The sequence below is a fragment of the Micromys minutus genome (assembly GCF_963924665.1).
Source record: "Micromys minutus genome assembly, chromosome: X".
Lineage (NCBI taxonomy): Eukaryota > Metazoa > Chordata > Mammalia > Rodentia > Muridae > Micromys > Micromys minutus.
Window position 1 is genome coordinate 28,278,137 of NC_137970.1, and position 25,184 is coordinate 28,303,320.

General features: G+C 37.8%; 1 protein-coding gene across 4 annotated transcripts in view; it reads left to right on the forward strand.

Moving 5' to 3' along the window:
- The window catches only part of NHS (NHS actin remodeling regulator), a gene marked incomplete at both ends in the record, with an annotated part of 312,748 nt that overhangs the window by 280,155 nt on the left and 7,409 nt on the right, over nucleotides 1-25,184 (forward strand). For 2 of the 4 annotated variants that reach the window (XM_080910762.1, XM_080910764.1), the window contains 3 exons: nucleotides 19,831-19,893; nucleotides 22,067-22,259; nucleotides 24,868-24,999. In XM_080910762.1, coding sequence (XP_080766888.1) covers nucleotides 19,831-19,893; nucleotides 22,067-22,259; nucleotides 24,868-24,999 — 388 coding nt within the window. The remainder of the gene's footprint in view (nucleotides 1-19,830; nucleotides 19,894-22,066; nucleotides 22,260-24,867; nucleotides 25,000-25,184) is intronic. The other 2 variants (XM_080910763.1, XM_080910765.1) reach the window with 1 other exon arrangement.

Sequence of the window (25,184 nt, forward strand, 5' to 3'; positions counted from 1 at the left end):
GTATATGTGTGTCAATGTGTGTATCAAAATGAACACTGAGCCTTCCATGCAGCTGAAGACAGTGGTGATATAGTAGGTACTTCTCTCCCTGTATTTCCTTCAAAACTGATACAGAACATCAAGGGTGAAAAACAAAGCTGCACCACCAAAAATGTACCTACCTATCATCAAAATTGTGTGAGGCTGGAGAATGCTGAAACACCAAATTAATACAAGCTATATCAAGAGAAAAATAACCACCAAGTATTTATATATCTCCTCTTGTCACAGGGCAGGAAGGGCAAATTTTAAAAATCAGCAACTACATGGAAGCAGGTTACTAGAATGCATCTCAAGGTTGATGTAGCCTGTGCCTGAAAATACTTTTTAAAACATTGTTCAAATAGATAAATCTACAGGAAATGGATATGTGGAGGTTTGAAATTGAGAAAAAGACAGAAATAAAGGCATGTGTGTCCTTTAGCAGTTAGAGGCGAAGAAGCCAAAAATCAAACCTCAGATTAGCAAGACATGTAACTGCTGCTCTGCTAACAGCAGAAACCAGTATGCTGAAGTATCTGGATTTTGACATAGTGAAGTAAAAGATGGTGCCATTGAAGCAGGAATCTAGTGAAACACACTAATATCATAAATAAAAATAGATTAGCACTATGTAAGTGGTTGGAAATATTAGTGAAAGAACACAGGAAGTGCTGATTTTATATCCAACATTCTTCAACTCCTGGGACATAAAAGAGGAATTTTCAAATAGAGGAGCTTAGAGAAGTTTGTACTCATGAGGAATCTCACAGGACAAAGACTCCTCTCTGTGAGGAATCTACCAAAGGGCAAATGTCATTCAACTAGGGAAAAGCTGAGAAAAGGTCAACAAAGTGTTGGTTATTGTGCATATTAACACATGGAGATATAGATCCAGAAATACAGATGTAGAGAAGATAAGGAGGCTGAACTAATGTATAGATGTTAAGTGTGAAACAGAATGATACAATTCAAACATGAGACAGTGGGGCAGTAATAAGACAATAAAATTACCTCATTGTTTTTTGTCTAGGCAATGAATCCAGGATGCCAGCAACAACTGAAAACCCAATAGTTTTTACTATTGGCTCAAATGATAGGAAACAGACAAATTCTGCAAAATGGTTTAATAAAAAGCTGGAGAGCAAAGGCACATTTTTAAAGAGAAAGAAATGAACAAATATAGCAAAATACACACAGTTACACATTATATCAGAATGTCATGTGGATTAATGTGAGCTTAATTTACACATTAAAGGAAGACCTTTCAATTTGATTTATGCAAGGCACACCATACTACACACTATATACAAGAGACACACCTAAATTCAAATGTTTTAGGAGATTCCATAAAGGATAGAACAACAATAATAACAAGTAAATAAAATAAGAAGGCAGTGTGGCTTCAAATATAACACTTGTGAATATTAATTTGATAAACAAAACAGCTTCATTTGTCAAGAGCAAAAACTGTAGGGTAGATATTTGTCTGTCTGTCTATCTATCTATCTATCTATCTATCTATCTATCTATCTGCCTCCATAGAGATAGGTAGATTGTACCATTGGACAACATTAATACATTACTCTCAGTACAAGATAGAGTAAGCAGACAAAAGATAGGAGACACAAATCTTAAAAAACATTATCAATAAGACTTCAAGCCCTGAGGATACGTACCCATGTAACACTTGTAAAAATTATGTCTTAGATTCAAAATTTTCTATTTTCAAAATGTTCAAAATGTCAATATTTTCTAAAGTAAAAATAGTATAAGCAACATTTGCTGATCACAGTGCAGTAAAACTCCAGGTTACTAGGAGAGGCAAAGAACCAGAAAATCATTTCCACCTGGACATTTTAAATTTTCCTGTGAAACATTTCATACAAGAAAAAAAGGAAGTGATACTACAAAAGTTCTTTTTAAAATGATAATGAAGATATACAACAGAATCTATAAAATAAAATAAAAACAACCAAGATTATACATAGTACTATATTGTTAAAGGAGATTAAATTCCACCCCCCAAAATCATACAGCAAATAAAATATAAGTAAGCAAATAATACTAAAATAGAAATTAATAAAGCTAAGAACAGAAAGATAGTAGACCTAATTAATAACTAAAAATTCTGGTTGTTTGAGAAAAATAACCAAGAAAAATATAATTAAACAATATAAATTATGCCAGTGATGTGAATACTGAATAGAAAAATAATGTAAACAATAAATTATAAGAGAGTTTTATAAGCAGCATGCAAACAAATTTGAAAACTTAAATAGAAGAAAAATTTCTTAGAAGAAAAGATATTACCCAAATTGTCCCTTTTGAATGAGAAAATCGACTCTTTTCCTTAAAAGAAACAATCACTCTTATAAAACCTTGCCCCAAGGCCCAGAAGGTTGTCCATAAGAATTTTATTTATCTTTCAAAGTCCATATATTCCCAACGTGCTAAAACTTGTTTTGGGACATTGTCACTATTTTTTCTATGAAGTATGCATAATAATATACATACAAAAACCTTATAAGGAAATACCATAAAATAAGCACAATACGTATATCATTTCATAAGTACTGATTTAAAAAAAAAACTAAAATAAATGCTAGCAAACATAATGCATGCCAAATTAAGACATTAGTGATCGAATGAGATTTCTTTCAGGATTGAAAGATACATTTAATACTAAGATGTTTATTAGCATCATACACCATACTGATAAATCTAAAAGGGGAAACACGATATGAATATGTCCATGGAAAATTCGTGAAATATTTTAAAATCTATTTTTATTCTAAGTTTTTGAAACTCAAGAAAATTAGAATTGAATGATACTTCATTGACATGGCAAAATATAATATGGTTTAACTCAAAAGCTAGTATATTACTTAATGGTAAATCATGAGAGGCATTTCCACTAAAGCCTGGAAGAAGGTACACAAGAGCACACCACCTCTTCTACTGCTTAATATTGGATTAGATATATTCACAAGTAAAATTTAATAAGACAGATCAGTTCAACAGATAATATTTGAAAAAGTAATTAACCTGTGTCTATCTGAACAGTATGGAGAACAGTTTATTTTTTAATACTTTTTTATTAGATATATTTTATTTACATCTCAAATGTTACCCCTTTCCCAATTTCCCCTCCATAATCCTCCATCCCACCCCACTTCCCCTGCTTCTATGTGGGTGTCCCTTCACCCTCTCCCACCCCTCCCATCTCTCCACCCTGACATTCTCCTACACTGTTATCTCAGGGTTCTTTTGAATTGCATTTCTCTGATGACTAAGGATGTTGAACATTTCTTTAGTTGCTTCTCAGCCATTCGATATTCCTGACTTGAGAATTCTTTGTTTAGCTCTGTTCCACGTTTTTAATAGGGTTATTTGATTCTCTGGAGTCTAACTTCTTGAGTTCTTAGTATATATTGGGTATTAGCCCTCTATCAGATGTAGGATTAACAAAAAACAAAGAGGAAAAATAATTCAAACCATCAACACATTTAGAAACAAAGCAGGATGTCAAAGGTCAGTTGCTTTTATTTATACAAATGATAGCCAATCAGAAGAACTAGTGCTAGATTATCATCTGAAGCAATAGTAAGGGTGGTTATATACCTAGGTCTAATCTTCTAGAAATGTATAAAATCTGTATGAGAAAAATTTCAATGAACTTCCTAAAAAATGTAATTTGAGACTTGTGAAATGAAAAGATATTCCCTTATTTGGGGGAAATTATAGATAAAATGAAATTAGGAATATAACACTCATCGACTTCTATCACACACAGGAGAAAGAAATCCAGTCTCTCTCTCTCTCTCTCTCTCTCTCTCTCTCTCTCTCTCTCTCTCTCTCTCTCTCTCTCTCTCTCTCTCTCTCTCTCTCTCTCTGTGTATATGTGTTATACTAGTGAGTGAGCCCAGCCAAGCTCTGTACTACAGAACATCTCAGATCATCTGCTTACTTTTCATTTGGAAATAGGGTCTTTCTAAATTGCTCATTCTGATCTTTAACTTAGTCAGTAGACCAAGATGGTTTTGAACTCTTAAACTTGAAATTGTCTTGCCTCAGCACCCCAAATTGTTGTGATTATAGTCCTATCCCACAAAGCCTGATCAAGAGACATATTAAATGGTTGAGAAATAGACAAATACTACAATAAACTGATATCCATCATGAAAATCAACAATCCTTGAAGTTTGCTTGTAAAAAAGGAGCATCACAAGGTTCTCGGTTTGTGAGTTCCCGGGAAAGGATAGGAGGCTGATAAGAAATTAGAGACGAGGCTGTAACATTGTATAAATAGGCATTCCATCCTCAAGGTTAACGTGGTAGCTGGTGGGTGTCTGAATTATGCTTTGCATTCTTCTACAGCTCAGTTCAGCTAGGTGCAATCCCCACATTCACTTAAGAGTTTGTCATGTATGAAATCATGCATAAGTAAACACAACATTTGCATTATGTTCAAATCATGGTCCTAAGATACCAATTGCTTTGGAACTAATGCAAGTTTTCAAAATGAGCATAACCGACCTGGCTGTAGAGGAAAGATAAATCTGAACAAATGAGGTTGGTTTACCTACAGGGGGTGGGTGAAGATAAGAAGGGAAGAATAGAAAGGAGGCAGTGGGGCTGAAGAAGAGTGGCATTTCTTAGAGCATATGTTGTTGTTGTTGCTTTTGTTTATGCATACCTTTTTGTCTTTGAACCCAGGCAATACTTCTTGCATCCTAGAACCATAAATAAATAGTATCAACTAGACTGTGTGGAGAACCCCAAGTGGAAAGCAAACAATAAGAAACCAGCCTAACTATATCACAAATGAATGATAAGCCCACCGTAGAGGGAGGGAAAGAGCATACCTAACCTTGATAACTTTGGGAAAAATTACTTTGGTTTGACCTTCTTTCATTGCAATCAAACTTATTTACTTATGCATCTACAACTCTAATTTGCAATGGAACAATCAAGTCCAGGAAGGGATTAAAATGGATTATTATACAGCTAAGAGAGATAAAGCCATGAATTTAGGACCTTATATACATTAAAGAGCCTCAGTTGACGAACACAGGACTCTTAGGCAACCCTTGTATTTCATACAGTGTCTAATCACCCCACCTGATCATGGAATCTGAATGCTTCTTCTTTATAGTTAATATCTCATAGAATGATACCTGTGCCATCCCGACTGCTCCCCATTTGCTATCTATTCTCTATCCTTTTGCAGTGGCATTTTCATCCATTCATTTAATAACTGTGTGTATATTTTCCTTCAGAAGCGAGGAAAGAAGTAAGCAAACAGCAAGTTAGGGACTGACAGCTGAAGCAGATATATGAATGAAGAGACTATGCAGACAGACTTTTGGATGTCAGCAACCTTATCCAGTGAGGTTTAAATTTAACTGACTATGGCAAAGAAGCTCTTCTGGCTTGCTTAAATGCCTGTCATTCCAACACTGGTTGTGACATCAGTGCCAAACTCCATGTTTCTAAGGGATTAGCAGTGGTCTACATAAGGAGCCAGAAAGCCAGTGTAACTAGGTAACTAATGCTACAATATACTTGATGCTTTGAATTTCTGTTAGGAGCTCACCACAGGAAGCACAGCCATTTGCCAAGTATAAAAACCTTAAAGACTTTGAAAGCCATCTTTAAATCTTGAACAGGGGAAATTAAGTAGCCCCCAAGCAGCAATCTTTTTATTTAGGAACATGAAGGGAAACAAATGGTAATGAACACAACATAAAGGCATAAATGATGCAACAGAGCGATGGACTCGGGAGATTTGAAAGTCCCCAAGCAATTTGTCAGAGCAGATATTCTGGTGGTGATGGTGCCCCCAAACTAAGCAAACCTTCAGGCACAGCGCTGCTTCCTGATAAATCAACAGTGCAGACTTAAGGCGTGCCACATAGATGCCCAGGTAGTAACCCAGAGGCCTAGGGAACATGGACACGCCAAATGAACATGTGGCTCTCTACCTCTCACTTGCCAAGAATAACATCTCCCAAAAGAAGTCTTTTGATATGGGAAAGGAAAGAAAGAGAGAGAGAGTTTGAGGGGGCAGGGAGGGAGGGAGGGAAGGAGAGTGAGAGGCGAGAAAGAGAGACCAAAAGACATTTTCCCAGAGGCTGGTTCATTCCTGAAAAGATTCCTGGGAGACAATAACACAGAGGGAAAGTAAATATAAACTTCTAGACTACAGAAGAAATTTGCCAAGTTAAAAATATATTTAGCAGACATAGCTTGGGGTAGTACACAGAACAGAGGAATTTTAAGGAGTAACATAAATCTGGTAGACTAAATGACCAAGCAGGAGGGTAGAGTGGATAATAAGAAGCAGAAAGCAAAAGATGTATGGGAAAGTCGGAATGAGGTAATGCTCACTACAGGGAAGGCAGCATTGTACTATATATCTAGTGAAGGACCTTAGCTAGATGGATTGTGGCAGGATTGCTTCTTTCATTTTCTCAAACCAGGTTGATATGTGGCATTCATCACCAGAACAGTTAAGATAACATTTGTAGATGAAGAGCCAGGAAGTGGAAATAGAAGAGAAAAAGACCAAAAGCACCATTCTGTTGTGCCCTATTTATACTAAAAGTGACTTTGTGTTCACAGAGCACATCTGGTGCTAACATCAAACAGCAATAGTATAAAGAGGAGGGGAATGATAGTTGGATAGGACAACTCTCACGTTCTGTTTCTTAAATACTATTCCCAAAGAACAATTTTGACTCAGTCCTTTGGCCAAAAATATTAGATGTCCCAGGCCTTTAGGGATGGTTCAACAGTTAAGAGTACTTGCTGTTCTTCGGGAGGACTCAAGCTCATTTCCCAACATTCAACACATTGCGTGTCCTCAAACACCTTTAAATCCAGCTTCAGGGGACTCTGCACTCTCTTCTGGCCACACTGAGCACTGTGCTCACATGTACAAACTCATGCATGCATAAACAAATAATTTAAAAATAAAAATGAAATCTTAACAAAATAATTAGAGTTTACATTCTGCTCTAGGTCCACCTTCTCAAAACCCTTGACAAACTGTGGATATAGCACTGTCTATCCAACCAGGCTTCTGGTTGGTCCAGTTTGCAATGATGGCCATTTGCTCACTGAGATGTTCATCTCAACATGTGTAACAACCAAATAGCTCACTGTGGGATATCTTTGTATCTTTGTCTTGATTGTAAGGTTGCAATACAAAGTGGAGATTGTTGATTACCCTGTTGAATGGTTCTGACCCATTTGCAAATTTGCTCTGTGTACTATTTTCAGTGGTTCCTAAATCAATCAAAATAATAATGAATCCAAAGAAGTTCATCTTCTCCATCTGGAAAGAAGACTCTGATAGGAGGGTTAAGGTTGAGTTCTAGAATTTGAAGAACATCTTCCCAGCTAAGATTCCCAGTTTCTTCTCTGTCCTGGGTGGTGACACAACTGTGAAGGCAGACAATATGTCTGCAAATGTGTCTCACAAGCCCCACAAGTGTTTCACTCAATAGTAACCAAGAAAAAGAACTCTAATTAATGAATGTAAAGGTTATGTTGAAAAATGATCACCAATTAGCCAAATACTTTGGCAATATATTTTGTAGGCAATACTCAACAGGCAATAGATGAAAGTTAGTTGCTTGAAAACATTGGAAAATAGGATGGTTGTATAGTGCCAAATTTATTACCCACATTTTGATTTTTATTACAAAGAAATGGTAACATTAACTCAGAAGGCTGAGAAACATAATCTTAACCAAGTGGTGAAAAGTAAGATGACCAGTATAGGACATACCTGTATATGACTTCCTGATAAGATGTGTTGAGAGTCCATTTACATGGGACTCTTGCCAAACAAAGTCACCTCAGTCTCAGCATGAGAAAATAGCAGACGGATCTAAATTTATGTCAATTCGATGAAATAATTGATTAGTATTGTTTAAACATGTCAAAGCCATGACAGACAAAGACTAGGGAACTACTAAAAATTGAAGAGGATTAAGGAAATTTGAGAACCAAGTGCAAAGTATGATCCTGGATTGGATCTCAAGTGAGAGAGTGGATGCGAATGAGCAAAGTGGCCGGATTTGATAAGATTATTTATAGCAGTGACTCTCAACCTTTCTAATGCTGCAACCCTTTAATACAGCTCCTCAGGTTGTACTGACCCCAAGCCATAATATTATTTCATTGCTACTTCATAAGCATAATTTTGCAACTGTAATTAATCATAATGTAAATGTCTAATGTGCAAGACATCTGATATGTGATCCCTTCGGGGATGGTGACTCATGGGTTGAGAACCACTGTTCTAGAAGACCAGAACTGATAGAGTGAATAATGTATTCAAAAAGAATTTTGCTAGATTGGCTAGCAGGATTCTTGGAAAGCTGCTGGTCTCCAGCAGTCTACATTGGGAACATGAAGACACTGACTTTAATATTAGCAAAGGAATGTTGCTATGGAAGCAGCAGGGTAGATGAACTTGCCATCACAAGACACCGCCCATATTTAGGGTGGGGCTTCTGACTTTAAACAGTCTGATGAAAAAAAAAATCCCTCCCAAGAATGCCCAACAGCTTGTCTTTTAGTTGATTTGAGATACCATCAAGATAAGAAACAATGTCTGCTGTCATAAGCCATCAACTTAACACCCAGTCAGGTCACTTTATTTTATGTTTAATTTCTAAGTAAAAGCAATAACAAAGACATAATTCTGCTTAATACAATATAACTATGCCACATACAACCACTAATGCATTATATATTCTTTTTAGAATCCATAGCAAAATTCCTGGAGGAGTGCTTCACTTTTTAGTGTCTCATAATTTTATATGAGAATATAGATTTAAGACACTTAACCTCTGATATTCTCTCAGTTGATGTTATAGTATGAAGGGTTAGTGGGTTCCACGTCTGCTCCGCCACCAAGCTCAGCTGCTCAAGGAGGCAGGATGCCAGAAATTGACTGCACTTCATTGGACTGGTGTCAGGATGTAAAGAAGCCCCAGGACACTGCTCCTGGGGTGGGGAAGCACAGCCTGAGGTCCTGAGGATACCAGAGCAGACTCTGGGGGGTCCCTGGGCCTTCAAGGTGGCTGTGGATGTCTGGCTCTCGGATACTCAGGCGCCACTGGTTGCTGCAGAAGTGCTGAGGATGGTGTGGAAGTCCGTGGGCTGGATCTAGCCCGGGGCCTAGGGGGAAAGAGGGAAGCTTCAATTGGTCCTGCATGGAGAGACTTTGACTTGACAGCTGTAGCGGGCTTGGCTTGTTGGCAGCTGTGGCTGGGATATCGTAGATGTAGAGCAGAGAGGCCTTCTAAGGGAGATTAGTTGGTGACTCTGTAGGCAAAGTCCTTCTCCGTGGCTCCTCACGGCAGATCCTGATGAAAAGAGGCAGTCCATGGTTTTAAGGCATTTATTGCCATGGTGGAAAATGGATGTGTAAAACCATCTCCCACTTCTCAGGGTGGGCCCCAGATTAAATATCTTTTGCAAGGAGGAGTGTCTGGGAAGGAAAAATTATTGGCTAAGCCTCCAGGCCTTTAGGTACCTCATTAAAATGGAGCGGGAACCAGGGTGCTTCTCACAGTCCCACAACATTATATGTTTACAAAATAGAGGGAAGAAATAATAATTCCCCTCACCTATTTTGTCTTTTATACCTTTATTAGGAAGGCATGTATGTATACATGAGCATATTCACATACATGCATATTTGCCTATTTTTGGCCATATCCCATTGAAGTAGAATCTTTGTCAAGTAGTTAAGGCGAATTGATTTTTTTAAAAATATTTTTATGCTTTCATCAAACTAGAACATTGTAAGAAAGACCATCTTAGCTTCAATTTCATATTTTTAGGTCTTTCTGCTATCAGCCTCATTTCAGAGTTACTTTGTTCTGTATCTTTGTTTTGAAGGAATGCCCTCTGACTTACTACCCAGTCACTGCCTACTGTACTTGCTAGTACTATACAAGGGACAAGAAATACGTCTCATAAGTGGTAGGCTAGAATTAACTCCAAGGGTCAGAGCATAGTGATATAAGACATTTGCAGCTGAATAGAGGGACACCAAATTATGACCTGCAGTGTCTCCAAAACATCCCTGCACATTTGAAGCAACATACTCTCCCTGGAGCTTCAATCTATAGGACAAATACCTTCTTCATATATGCATTTATATGCGCAAACATGTTCTAAACAAAATACAACCTAAAAAAATCATTTAAATGAAAACCCATGTTTCTGCAACTTGTCATGTGGCCTTTCTTGGTATTTGTGAGTGTTTTTTACTACTACCCATTCTGTTTGCTATAGCTTCAGCAAGTACCTTAGCGGGTCCTGGTTATTTCCCTGGAGGAGTGACACACACTTCCATTGCTGAAAGGTCTGAGCTATTCGTCATACTGCCTTAATTGGATTGTAGTTCCTCCTCTATCTTAATCATAGGACTTGGTAAGCCTCAAAAATGCTTTATGGTGTTAGGGTCTCCTGTACTTCAGACATAATCTACATTGTAGAGAAGCAATCGAATGTCTTCCCAGGAATCTGAGTCAATAAGCCCTCCTCCTAACACTGTTATTCCTTTCTTGGCTTGTTGACTTAAGGGCATCATAAGTCAAAAGTGGCCAAGGGAAGTATTGGTTTCCAATTCAATGGAGGGAAATTTTAGTTGTGTCTCCTGGAAGAATCACTCGCCTCTCTGCAATAAAAAGTTCTAGACCAGAAGAACTTAAGGTCCCAGGAATAGAAAGCAAAAATATTTCTAGTGGGTGACTAGGAGTGTTAGTGAATGAAAACATTCCCATTTTTACCTTTTGATTGCTCAAATTGTGGCTATGGGAGAGACCATACCATACACTGAATATTGATTCACAACATATACAATCTTCTGCAGAGCCATCAAGGATACTGTTTTCTAATTGGCATTGTAACTGTATCTTTAAAGGGTCATTCTACAGTTAAATCTAGCCAAATGGTTCAGAATGATGGAACATGATAATTTTATTAGTTACTTTCTTGTTGCTGTGATTAAAAAAAAAAATGACTAAATGCAATTTCAAGAAGAAAGTGTTTATTTTGACTACGGCTCCATAGATAGAATCCTTAATTGCAGGGAAGACATAACAGCAATCAAGGGAAGCATGATAGCAGAAGTGGAAAGCTGACTTTTATCCCCACAGAAGAGGCAAGGAGAAAACAGGAAGTAGGGCGAGTCTAAAAACACTCAAAGCCCACCTCCAATGATGAACTTCCTCCAGAAATGCTCCATCTTTCCAAACAGCGCTACCAACTGGGGACCAAATATTCAAACACATGAGCCTGTTGTTATACCTTCCTTGCCATGGTCCCTCATCCCAGGCTGGCAGTTGGTTTCAACTATCGGCTGTTTCTGTATTTTCCACAGCCATCGTCACCACACCTTCTCAGAGATACCAGTCAGATCCAGCCCCATAGTGCTCCTCTCTCAGATATCCACTAGCTCTGGTTAGTCCTTCTGAGCTCCTGGTACATTACTACCTGTAAAGCTGTACCCAGTACTTAGAATTCTTGGCTCTGGCTTTACTCAGGACATCTGAGCTTTGGTGTCACCATCGTCAGCCAAGCCAAGATAAAATAAATAGGGGGGCAGTGTTCTATAGGTAAAAAAAAATTCATATTCCCCCACTCTCCTTCCTGCCATGATGTAAGCTGAACATTCTTCTCATGGCTCTGCCAAGCCAGCCGCACAAAGATGAAACTATGAGCCAGATTTTAAAAACATCCTCTCTTTCCTTACATTGTTTTTTGCTCAGTGAACTGTTGCAGTAACAAAAAAGGTAATACTCTGGAAGAGCAGAGCTTGCCATTAGTTTAATATAGCATTTCAGAACCAGTGTTACTCAGTACACCTTGTACTAGCTAACCTGTCCTGCCTTCTCAGAAATTAGATGGATCTTAGAGACTGAGTGTAAGTTGCTGGTGACTGTCATTGCAGTTTCTGTTCTGATGTAGTGTTTGAGTTGAAGGAAATCAGCACAGTGCCTGGCATGTAGATACAGCTACAGATGTTAGATGAATCCAACTGCCAGCTTGGACTGAGGGACCATTACTAGGGTGACGCTACAAGAGGGAGTAGAAATCCCCTTCTTCCTCTTCTGGCTTTCTAGTCTACTTTTAGTAGCCTATTAGCAGAAACTAATGTAGAGCAGCTAACAAGACAGAAGTGTTTGTAGAACTCCAGTACCACAAAGCAGAATACGGGACAATAGATTTGGGGCAACAGACAATCACTTGATCCACAAACAATAACTGATGAAAGAAAGCTTTAACCAGTGAGTCTGGTTCACATTAAATGCTGTGAAAAAGAAAGAAAATGCTTTGTTGCAGAATTTAGTTTTGAAATTCTTTTAAAAATATTATCCTGACTGTGGAACTGTCAATAAAATGACTTGTCTGCACGCTTCATTTTACAAAATTGACTCAGGATGAATTCTCTTGAAGACCCGAGGCTTTCAAAATATACGCAAACAATGGAAATGGAATAGACTTCACAGTAAATAAATGAATTATCAATATACATAGCAGCCTGGAATGATTTCAAAGCCATTATTCTGGGTGAAAGAGCCTAGTCTCCAAAGGTTACATACTCTACAATTCCACTCAGACAACATTCTCAAAATGACAAAACCATAGTGATGGAGAACAGATTCGTGGTGCTAGCGGTGGGGAGTGTTGTGACTATTAAGTGATGGTGAAGAGGAAGTTATGATGGTCACAGAACAAATCTACGCCCCAATTTTGGTAGTGATTCTGGAGCATATACAGATGACAAACAGGTAAGAGGAGTAGAAAGAACAGAGGCAGGAGATTCGTGGTGTGTGAGAGAGAAGTTCTTATGGTCTTTAAAATTTCTTTGTGGCGAGGTCAAGGATGACTTGTTGAGCTTTTGTACATCTGCCCTCAATTACCTGTGCAAAGCTTCAATGGGAATGGAACCCAACTGGGGCAACATCTCCCCACTTCTGGCTTCTTCTGCTGACTCCCCTTGTTGGCCCCTCTGATTCTGGTGAAAGGGGTTATAGCAGTTCAAAGACGTTTTTCTCCTTGTGCTTCAAAGTAGGGCCTGCCTTTTCTTCACCTGCATCCTTTACTTTCTGTTAGCAACCTTTTGAGATTGATGGAGCTGAGTCCTTGGCACTGATTCCCATCTCTGGCCGAATTGGCCACGGAGGATGAATAAGATACTTACTAGTACTGAGCTCTCGGTGTGGCACTTGAGTCTTGTTTTGTGTTCTTCTTGACAGTTCAGAGATGTTCCTGGGAGTGAATAATTGAGCTGAGCAGTAGGTCCAGAGTTCTCCACTCTGGTATCCTTGAAGACCTCTTTTCGATTCATGTAGGCCGACTTTCCACACATGCTTCCCAATAGGATTTCGTTAAGCTCTGTGTGTTTTAAATATTTCACTAATAACCCACGGTTAAACAAAGTGTTTTCGAACTTGAAAATATTTTTTAATACTCTGTTACCCCAGAAATTGGTGTTCCATTTCAGCTATGGCAAAATGTTTTATGGTTGGACAGTTGCTTTTCGAGAAGCAATTTTTTGGATAAAAATTGCACCATTACCCCTGTCATTCAGACTTTTCTTACTGTGAGTAGATTTTCACATCCCAAATGACTAGCTGCAGATTGTAATTAAAAACAGAGTAACTATGTGTTATTTTTGTTTGTGTGTATCTGGTTTATCTCCACATTCTTAATTTTTTTCCTGAAACATTGGGGATTGAACCCAGAGTATTGTGCATATGCAAGACCACTGCTCTGTCACTGATATGGACCTAGCTTGTTTCACACAGTTTCTAAAACCCATCTTGAATTTTCAGTAGTTTTTATGTTTTCATTATTTTGCATCTATGCGTGTACCTGTGTCCAAGCCACCTGCGCAGGTTAAACTTGAAGAAGTCAGTTTTCCCCTTCTCCCACATGGACAGTGAGTACTGAACTGAAGTCAGCAGTCTTTGAAGCAGATGCCTTCATCTGCTAAACCATTTATTTAGCCCATGTGCTCTTTTAACATTATTGTGTGGTGTTACAGTTTTATGAATGCAGTACACTCCACAATCTGTTTATCTTTCTGCAGTTGGCAGATACTTGGGTTAGCTGTTTCTAATAGTATGGTTATTATTAATTTGGCTTTTACAAATATAACTTCTGTAAATATTTTTATGCAAGGTTTCTTGTGGATATACTTATTTTTTTTCTTCCATCCATAGACCTATCAGGAAATTAAAAAAATAAATAAATAACACATGCTTAACTTTACTAATACTCAGAAGTGGTTGTACCATTTTAAACTCTCATCAATTTTGAAGCATTCCAGTTGCTCCACTTTTTTGCCAACAGTAGATGATATTTGGTAGTCCTTTGCATTGCAGCTCCTCTGTTGTACATAGTTCCTTATGGTTTACATTTAAACTGACAAGTGAATGGTGATAGTAAGCACATTGTAAACATTCGTTCATCTTTTGTATGTTTTCTTTTGCCATACATACTGCAGGAGAATTGAGGAGGTAGTAGCGACTGTGTTCACTCAGAGAAAATAATAAAGGTATGATTTGGAAAGGCAGGTTTATCGGTGATAAGAGAAAGTTCCCCAGGATTGAAGAATCACAATTTTTAGCACGTTAAGTAGATATGAATGCGTACAGTAGCTAAAGAAAAACTTGGTAAGCATCTGTTTCCAAATATTTCCCTTTCTGACCCCAAGCCACTGTGCCTGTCCTGAATTCTCCTTCAGTGATATTCCCTTTCATGGGGCGTTCTTAGCACCTTAGTGAGGGCATATTTGCTGGTTTGGTTTGCTTTGGGCTTAAAAGCTGGGTAGGAGTACACAGTGATGAGATTGGACATTTAGAGTTCAGGGGTGCAAGCTAGGTGGGGGCGATGCCTTTGAGGAACCCGAAGGTTGGGGGTGGAGCTCAGCCCAGGAAAAGCAGAGGATGTCTCCTTAGCCTCTTCCTCATTCGTTATTTTGCTTGTCATTGCTTGTTGAGCTTGGTGAGTGCAGGAGCTGAAGACACGGGAAGAAAGAATGAATGAAAAATTACACTCTTGAGCGTGTTTGGAAAGATGATCACAGTGCCAGTCAGTGCAGGGCTTTGAGATAGTCTCAAGGGAAAGAATGTGCTCTGTTATGGCAGCAGCAAGAGAGTGACATATAAGGAAGGCATTGCCAAAATTCTTTAAGCTTTGTAGAAAGATCAAAGTGGTTCATATTTATGTACAACACATCCACATACACGCCTGTACAGAAGAATCTGAGGCAGATGGGGCTCCTCCATCTCACAGATGGCCATAGTATGTACATTAATGCAGAGACTAGTCTAAGGACAAACAAGCGGCAGGGCAGAGTGATATTAAAAGCCGACAGCACCTCAGTAGAAATCTAGTATGGATCGTTAAAGGATACATTCACTCTAAGGCTTTACTCCTGTATTTTAATATGTGGTAATGCTTCATCTCCAGTAAATACTTCTCAGGTTTAAGACAGCATGATAGTCGTAAATCAGCTCTGAAATTCGACAGTTATAAATGCCTTGTGGTATCAGTTAGATCACAAACCAGAGCCAATTTTTCAAAACATTTCCTGCTGGAATACCCACAACATTTTAACAGATGTCTTTTGGCAAGTTTTGAAGCAAAATAATCCCCTCTCAACATATGAAATAAAGCCCAACAGAAAGGAAAATGTGGACGAGAGTGATTTTTTTTTTCCCTCTCCTTTTGGCATTAAGAGATAGATTTGGGAAAATCGTGAACTCTTTGGAGAAACATTTGCTCACAGGCACAAAAGTCAAAGCATGAACTTTTCTCTCTCACACCACAAAAAAGATCGAGTTTTGAAAATACCCTTTCAATGTTCAGTAGAGAAATTTTCAGGGCTACTTTTGAGTATAATATTTGTTATTTCTTCTTCTGAGCACTGATCATAAGTATAATTCTGGGTTTGGTTGAGGCAATCTTATGAGAAGTGAGGGGAAATGACTTGAAAATGCAATGGGGAGGCATCAAAGAAAAAAATCTATTGTTGGCAACAAGATGTATGTGATTGATCCTGGATGATTCAGCAGTAATTTAGTCTGAGGCCTCTCAAAATCAGTGGCAGAGGGGACAAAATGAAAACCTAGAAAAAGAGAAGGAAATGGATTTTTCATCTTTTCAGCATGTTTAATGAAATATCAATAGTATAGACAAGTTAAAAGGAATTATGCAGCAAGTACACTGTACATGAGAGATAAACGCTTTTTATTTTGAGTCTGACAGTTTGTTTGCACAGGAACTGATTTTCACCTTCATCTAAGAGATGCTATTGAATGAATGAAATGGTGGTCCCTGAACACTCTTCCCACAGTTATTCTAAGGAAACAAGTATTGCTCACTGCCACTTCTACACTAAGTGATATATCTTAAAGCAGGAATCCCTATGGGCATTCTTCCATTACCTGTTGGTTTGCATGCATCTTGCTGATAATGTCTTATTTTCTCCTTTTGCTATATCATTTTTAACTTTCTACTAAGAGCTGTACTAAAAACTGATGTGTAGGTGGGGATAATTTGATGCCATTTCTTTAGGAAAAATTTTATCTCTTTAGCAGTAATTTTTGTTTCTTTATATTGGGCACAGTGAGTTGCTAGCAACCCAACAAATATTTATAGAATACTATTGAATCAGTCATAATACATTTGTGAATACATAATGGCTATCATGTTTTTTAATGAGCAATGGGGTACATTTACATAAGGCTATTAAAATAATTTAGTTTATTTAAATTTGATCAATGCCCAGCTTTTCCTCAACTTATCCATTAGTACCTATTAAGGAGTGGCACTCTGGTCCAAATAGAGATGTTCTGAGGTAGCACTGGATTGAAATATAATGTTTTAGATAATTTAGAGAAAAAAAGAATGTATGAATTGATTTTTACATTCATCATATAAAAATATAATCCAAAACAATCAGAACCACTTGTTTCCTTTGACTAACACCCAGGCAAGTGAACACTTTCCAACACAATAGTTAGTTCATAATTCATGGCAGATATAAAGCCACAACTCACTCAATATTACATGAACTGATACTATAAATCTATTGCGATCCTAATTAGATGTGGGTGGAGAAATGAAAGAGCACCATTTCTCCATTCCAAAGCTCAATGCTACTAAGTTTCAGCATTCGCATGTTATCAGTTGGGGCTGCTACCAAAATGATAGAGTGAACATAATCCAAGAAGATCAACTGTCTGCAGTCAAACCTCCTTCAGTCATTGCCGGGTTTTATCTTATACTCGTTTGATATATAGATGGGTTCTGCAAACAGATAAAAATAAAATCCACTCCTCATCTCTCACTCCTGAAAAAAATACTCAGTAGAACTGACTTGAGAGATTTATGATGAACTACCAAAATTCATTTGTCAATATTAATTTCATCCCTGTTGCCAGGACTTCAGTCTCTTATGAATTTTTTTGTTGTTGAAAATTTATGAGATACAAAGCTGTCAATTTTTGAACCAATTTTCTTTCCTACATCAACTTGACATATTGAGGCTCCCTTGCACTTGCTTCTATGAATTGTTCCTCTATTTTACATACTATGCTTTCTTATATGAGATGTCTGTATCATTAATGGCTGACTCAGTATAGAACCAGAGTCAAATCTGAACTCAGGTGATATCTAATACATCTCTGTAAGTGGAGGAGCCTTAGTCTCTTTAAACCCATCAGTCTTAAGATCTAGTCAAAACAAACCAGGTGTGAGGAAATGAAATTTGCTCTATATAAAAATTAATGATCAACCCTATCAGACTTAAATTAGAATTAGATTTTGAATGGCTCTCATAAAACCTATGCCTGCCATACGTTTAAGAATAGTTAGGTTCAGTACCAATTCAATTATGGAACCAGGGCTTCTGGTGTTTTTCTGTCTGGTTTTATGCATTTATTCTAGTAAGACAGAGATTCCATGGTATCTGCTCCCTCCTGAGATCTTGGATATGCCTCTAATTTTATTTGGTTTTCTCATAACTGCTAAAACACACAGATATCTGGTATAATTCGAGTGAGCAAATATTTTACTAAGTTCTTATGAGGTGGGAACAACTGATATCATGAAAGACTAAAAGAAGAAGTTAAATACAGCAATTCACATTCTAGTAGGTGAACACTGTGTGTGTGTGTGTGTGTGTGTGTGTGTGAGTGAGTGTGTGTGTGTGTGTGTGTTCTAGGTTAATTTATATTATATTAAAGCCCTGCTATGAGGTAAGTACTATAATATATGCATGACTGAATCCAAAGCTGTTATTGATTAGCTTCACTACATACAAATCATGTTACTGAAAAAACATAGTTAAGAAATCACAATAATTTGGGTAAGTTTAAATTTTTGTATTGTGCTACATTCATAGCTATCCTTGGCTGTATGCATCATGTATGTATTCTTACCTACTAGATGACATAAAGTTTCAGTCAGGAATGGTTGTACACACCTGTAATCCAACTACCTGAAGATCTGAGGCACATTCATCACTGTGTGTTATAGAGAAACATGGACTAGATAGTGACTTTCTCTTTCTCAAAATGAGCAAGAAGAATTTTAATGTTTTTCTTAATAGATCCTGAGGAGAGAATGCTGATGGCCAAATTAATTTCCAAGCAAAATTGGCAATATGATTTGTTTCATCTAATACAAAATAAAACACAGGACTTCTTCATCAATTTAAGTGTTGTAAGATGTTGGCAGTCCACCATTGAACCATATGTGGGGTCTGTATGAAAGAGAAACACACATGAAACCAATGGTCTTAAAATATGCTTAATGAGAGAGAAGCAAATTTGAACCGTATAGAGAAGGGATACAAATCAGACATTTTCATAGAAAAATAGTCATTCTAAGGAAAAAAAAAAACAATTTGGTCTTTCCCAAATTAGATAGACTTATATATAAGAGATGGGTAAATTATTGGTTTGAAGAGATGCCTCAGTAGGTAAAGTGCTTGTCTTATACACATGACAACCTAAACATGAAAGCCAGGTAGGATGTTACACACTAATAATCCTAGGCTGGAGAGGCAGAGACAGGCAGATCCCTGACCAGACATCCTAACCTATTTGGTAAGCTCTAGACTAATTAAAGACACTCACACACTAAGATAAAAACAAACAAACAAAAACCACAAGATAGATGACTCATGAGAAACTATGATACCTGAGATTAGCCTCTGACTTCCAGGTGCACTTGCACATACATGTATACATAACAACACACATTTATATGCATTCAAACATACATATAAGCATGTATGTATGTATGTATGTATGTATGTACGTAAACACGCACAAAAGATGGGGAAGTTATAGTTTTAAAGACATTTTTACAGCTACGGGGTAAAGATAAAAATAACCATAGTTGTAAAAGTAGCACATACTAGCATATGGGGCACCTTAAGTGCCAAGATTTTTCTAAACATACTACATGCATTTACCCTTGTAATTCTCAGGATAGCCCTGGAGGGGAGATGCTGTTATCCACCTATCTTACTACAGATGGTAAAGAATTGTGCCTGATCATGTAGCAGAAGAGCCACATAACCAAGATATGAATTGAAGAACTCTAGGTCTAGAGTCTATCTGATCTCCTAGCCAAAACAGAATCACTTAAGAGAAGTTCTACTAGAATGTTATTTGTTAGCCTCATAGATTTGGCCTAACTAGGGCATACTGTTGTGTACATTTTTTAATTTTACCTTTTTGCATTTCATCTTCATAGTTTAACAGCACCCGTTCGCCCTCCCCCACTGAATGTTGCCACATGGCCCCATGGAGTAGAAAGGTATTGGTTCTGAGAACATTTCTTTGCAGCTGCTCTTTTCAGACACTCTCCCTTTCTTCTCTCTTTTAACTTTATTGCAAACCCGTTTTAAACTAATAGTTTTTTTCTGAAGTCAAGTTAAAGAATGGCATTCTCCTAACTTGAGTGAATGACAGCCCTGTCCTTGGTTTTGTTCCGCATTAATGTCCCCTTTGGAGTTGTAATTTACAGTTCTACTAAACATAGGCATCCTTTGTCACTGCTCCTACAGTGTGGAGTTTGGGGGAAAGAAATGACAGTTTTCCCTGCATTTATCAGAACTGGAAACAGTTGGCTTTTCAAATTAAAAAGGAAAGAAAGAAAGTTAGAAAGAAAGAAAGAAAAGAAAAGAAAAGAAAAGAAAAGAAAAAGAAAAGAAAAGATCCAACAAAACAAGAGGATTCTTTGGCAGCCAACTGTCCCTGTCACTATTAAATAAAAAGTCCTTTGGCTGCTAGTCAGAGCCTGGAGTCAAGTCACCATCCTTAACCTTTTCCAGGCCATTGTTATTCAACGAAGGAATCACAGCAGAATGAGGCCTCTGGTGGTGGGGTGTTTCTCTTCAGCTTGGCTCTCCTGAGCTCTGCTTTCCTGTGCTCGCGCTCTCTCTCTCTCTCTCTCTCTCTCTCTCTCTCTCTCTCTCTCTCTCTCTCTCTCTCTCTCTCTCTCTCTCTCTCTCTCTCTCTCTCCCACCTCTGCCCCCTCCCTCCCTCTCTCCCTCCCTGCATGCACAAAACTTTTTTTTTCTTTCTGAGAGTTACCTAGGAAACAAAGTCTTTTGTGTTCCAACTTTATTTGAGCTATTCGCTTCGCTGGGAATCTGCACTAAGGCTGAAGAGCGAAAGAAGGTTGCAATATTTTACTTAAACCGTTCATGGCGAACACAAATCTCCCATGGGGGGGAAATCATATACCACTGGGTGTGTTGGGGGGCTTTGCAGAAACCTCTGATAAGGTAAGTAAATGCTGGGCTTTCCTTTAAACAAGGTGATCTGGAGCCTGTTCTTTAAGGAGACTTGAGGACAGTTCATTTGACAACATATGCCATCCTGAGCCAATAGTATAGTTTCCAATGTGAAAACTAGATAGTTTTTCTTTAAAGTGATCCTGGTTTTAGGTCAGAGAATTATTAAACCTTATTGAAATAAAAGGAAATACTCATTTTATACAGTTACCTATCTTCCTCTGAACTGTGTAAAGAAAGAAAACTAGGCTCAATGGTAGAAATTGGGTCTTTTACTACACTGGTTTAGAAACCCAACCCTGAATCCAAAAATGGAATGGAGCCTTTTGAATAATCTGGGCCTGGAGCCCAAGCTTGAAATAAAAGTTGGGCAACATTAATATTTATCAAAGGCCTGAATAGACAATTTTCAAATGTCATATAGAAATCCAAGCCTCTAACTTACACGGCTGGAAGCAAAGTTTTGTACCACAAAGCCAAAAGAAAATAAACTAGAACTCTCCTACCCATCCAAATTCGAAAGAAAACCCCACTTGAATCTTTCTCTCCGAGACAGAATATGTCTGTTCCACTATAGTCAGGGGCTGGGGCACCTCTTTACTTTGGCTTTTCCACAGCCATTTGATGTCGGTTAAACTGACTTTTTAAATTGTCCTTCACCAGAGCTGTCTTCCTTCAGTGGAATTAACTCCTGGAGTTTTGATGGCCTCCTGGATTAGGTTAGCTACTCTAGGTGGTATGTTCTAGACTCCCTCATGTCTTGGGTTTTCCTGCATCGTTTCTGAGCATTTTTAATAACCATTTAGCTCATCTGTCTTTGATCATTAGGGTGTAGAGGTCTCAAGATTTTTGACAAGAACTTAGAGCAACATAAAAATGCAGAAAGTAGATGAACCTTTTACTGGCTTAGAGACAGACAGTTTTCTTCAGTTTGAAGGTATAGAATTTCTGATCCACTTGTCTCTTAATTCCATTTCACCTGAAAAGCATGCGGTGTGAGCCTATTTCTTCCTTCTGTATCTCTTCACCGTTGAAACAAAACTTTTAATTAGTTGTACTTGATTTTTTTTTCTAGAACTGTTTTCTTTGTCCTACATGCTTCTTTCTATCCTCATTCTTAAAAATTGGAACTATAAAATCTTTTATGTGTGGAAACAATGGGAACTGAATTTGAATGTATTTTGTTTTTAGTCCCACTCTCCAGAGGATGAAGACTCAGATGTCATGTTAGGGCAGAGGCCGAAAAACCCAATCCACAATGTTCCCTCTACACTGGATAAGCAGACCAACTGGAACAAAGCACTACCTCTCCCGACTCCTGAGGAGAAGATGAAACAAGATGCCCAAGTGATATCTTCGTGCATTATTCCCATCAATGTCACTGGTATGGTTTCCTTTCTTTCCTTTAAGGGCAGTTGGGTCTGAATCGTCTATGTATTAAATGTGTTCAAGACCTGTGCTGTTAGCTTCCCTTATCAGCTAAGATACCATTTTGTTTTAAGCAAGAAATCTTCTGTCGATATACAATCCAGGAGCTATTCAGTATGCTTTTGTCAGGTTTTCAACACCAATTTGCATATATTCTGCTGGACTGCTTGTTATGTAAATGACAGTCAGTTTCTCTCTTTAAAAAAAAAAAAAGACCACCAACTAGCTCTTTGGTAGTGATTAATCACATGATAATGATTTGTGGCACCATGAAAAAAGAAAGCAGCAAAACTCAGGATTTTTTTTTAACTGCAAGTAAGGCTCTGCTGATCAAATAGTCTGTTTTCATGCTTCCCTAGATGAAGGTAGGCTTTTTCTAATAGACCAGTAGACTCATGGATTGATTTTAGGGATTTTTGACCTCAAAATATGTAGATACAAAGATGAAATGTGAATTGTATTTTAAAATAGGCAGGCCTGGTTTCCTTTTCATTTATGCTGTTGTATCTGTTGAAAGTTTGCATATTGGTCCAGATAGGATGTGAGTCAAGCTGGCCTTTTCTTCAAAGTCTAATAGCCAAAGTAGTGAATTCGGCAGTTGGAGCTGGGAATTTTAGTTGCAATTGAGATGTTTTACTTTTTAAAGGAATCTATGTTATTATACAAAGTGATAGATTTAGGTGTGTGTGTGTGTGTGTGTGTGTGTGTGTGTGTAAGAGATTGAAGGAGGGATAGAGAAAATCAGAGAGTTATACTTTATTCTCAACCATTCTTTCCCAAATTAAAAGTTCTTCTATTGGCAATTTTAAACATCTCTTCTAGTTTCCTTTTACCATATTTATATACTGAAAAAAAAATTAAAGCCATACTTTGGCTGCCTTTAATCTTGATTACCTGTAACTGAAGATTGCATGTCCCCTGAGAAAGCATTTTGAACCTTGCTATTATCAACTCCACTCAAATGTCTCTCTCCTAGAGTGGGGAGCAAATGGACCAGGTATCTGGGGCAGATATTTTCCTCTTGCAAAAGAGGTACTCTAATTCATTGGCCAGTTGTGTCATGACCTAGGATGTAACTTTCCTGGTGACCTATTTGACTTGCAGGCTAAATCATTCTAAGGGTATGTACTTATGTGACCTCTAAAATCTAAATGAGACGTGTTTGAGGAGTTCATTCCAGTACCCTTTTAAACTAATTTTCAGTCTGGGAACATCTGACTATTAGCAGCCCCTGCTTCTTTTCTGGCGATGTAAGTAAAAATCTTGTTTTAAATGTAGTACTGTGATTATAGGCCATCATCTGGTGATTAAGAAGAGGAGAAGATTTTTCTTTCTGTTTTATTTCAGGAACTCTCGAGATGAAAGCCCAGATTAGATGTTGATTTCAAGAGCTTTAATGAGAACATTGTTAATGGTGTCCATATAACGCACAGTGTCTGCATATCATGTATTCAATAATCATTAGGATTCAAATGAAGGATTTTAGGTTTTGATTGGAACCAAGAAAGGAAAGTCTCATTTATATGAGTTCTCTGATAGCATTGTAATCATTCATCACATGATACAGATATTTCAAAGTGAGCCTACAAACTGTCGACACTGTGATGCCATGCAGCTGACCTAAGTTTTCAGAACCTATCCAGTCCCATGCTTAACAGGAAAAAGAATGAGGTGATCAAATCTTAAAGCACAGCATTCCAGCATTCTGAGCCACTGCTTTCACTGAAAAGTCTATAGTGTATGCTTGTGCCATACAGAGTTTGAATTTTTTACCTTCTTCCGCACTGTTCTAGTTTAATAGAACCACATTTAGTGCAACTTATGAGAACATAGACTAATAAGACTCGTGTACAATAACAAACAATGCTTTAAAGACTGAGGAGTCTATCTTATTGGTACAGAAGGTAGATCTATTTCATTACAGGACCAAGAACTCCTCTGTGTCTTTATTTCCAAACCAAAAAGCATCCAATTTAGTCACAGGAAGAAAGTTGAGCTACACATTTTTTTAAAAAGAAATCCATAAACTATTACGTTTCCTCACAGCAGTGTGTGTGTGTGTGTGTGTGTGTGTGTGTGTGTGTGTGTGTGTGTGTGTAAGTACTTGGAGAGGAAGTTTGGGCATAGAAGATGAAAGGAGAAAAACTCACAAAGACGGCTTTAATGAAGAAATGGGTCAGGATACATTAGGTTCACATCTTGGGCACAGATCTACTATACAAAGGTATCAGTTTCAGGGAGCCCAGAAATAGACCAGTAAATAATAGTGGCTAAAGGTTATAACCAGTTCAGTGTGAGAGCTTTGCTGGCATCCCTTTCTCTTCTTTCTATTTCTTTTGGTTTGCCTCTTTTGCTTGTTGTTTTTGGCAATACAAGCTGCATGAGAAGTAAAGCTTAAATCCTGTAGCATTTGAAGACAGGCTATAGAAGGGCTCCCTTATATGTGTTCACAAGTTTAATGCAAAGTCTCCCCTGACTTCCCATCAATAAATAGCACTGTATTCCATGAAACTAAAAAGTTGTCTGCCATTTAAAGGCTAATGAGACTTATTTGTGGGTTGCAGGAGTTGGTTTCGACAGAGAAGCAAGTATACGCTGTTCTCTTGTTCATTCACAATCTGTACTGCAGCGGAGACGGAAACTGAGGAGAAGGAAAACAATCTCGGGGATTCCCAGAAGAGTTCAGCAAGAAATAGGTGTGGTATAAAAAATGGTCATGGTTTCAGTCTAGTGAGAGTTGTAAGGAGATGAAATAGAAGCCTACTTTCAACTATAACACTCCTTATAAATATTGAATGTTTTAATTTTTAATAGCTTTAAAATGCTGTAGATTTATTTGTATTCAGAAAACCATCTGGCGTTGTATTTTTTTAAACTCTGT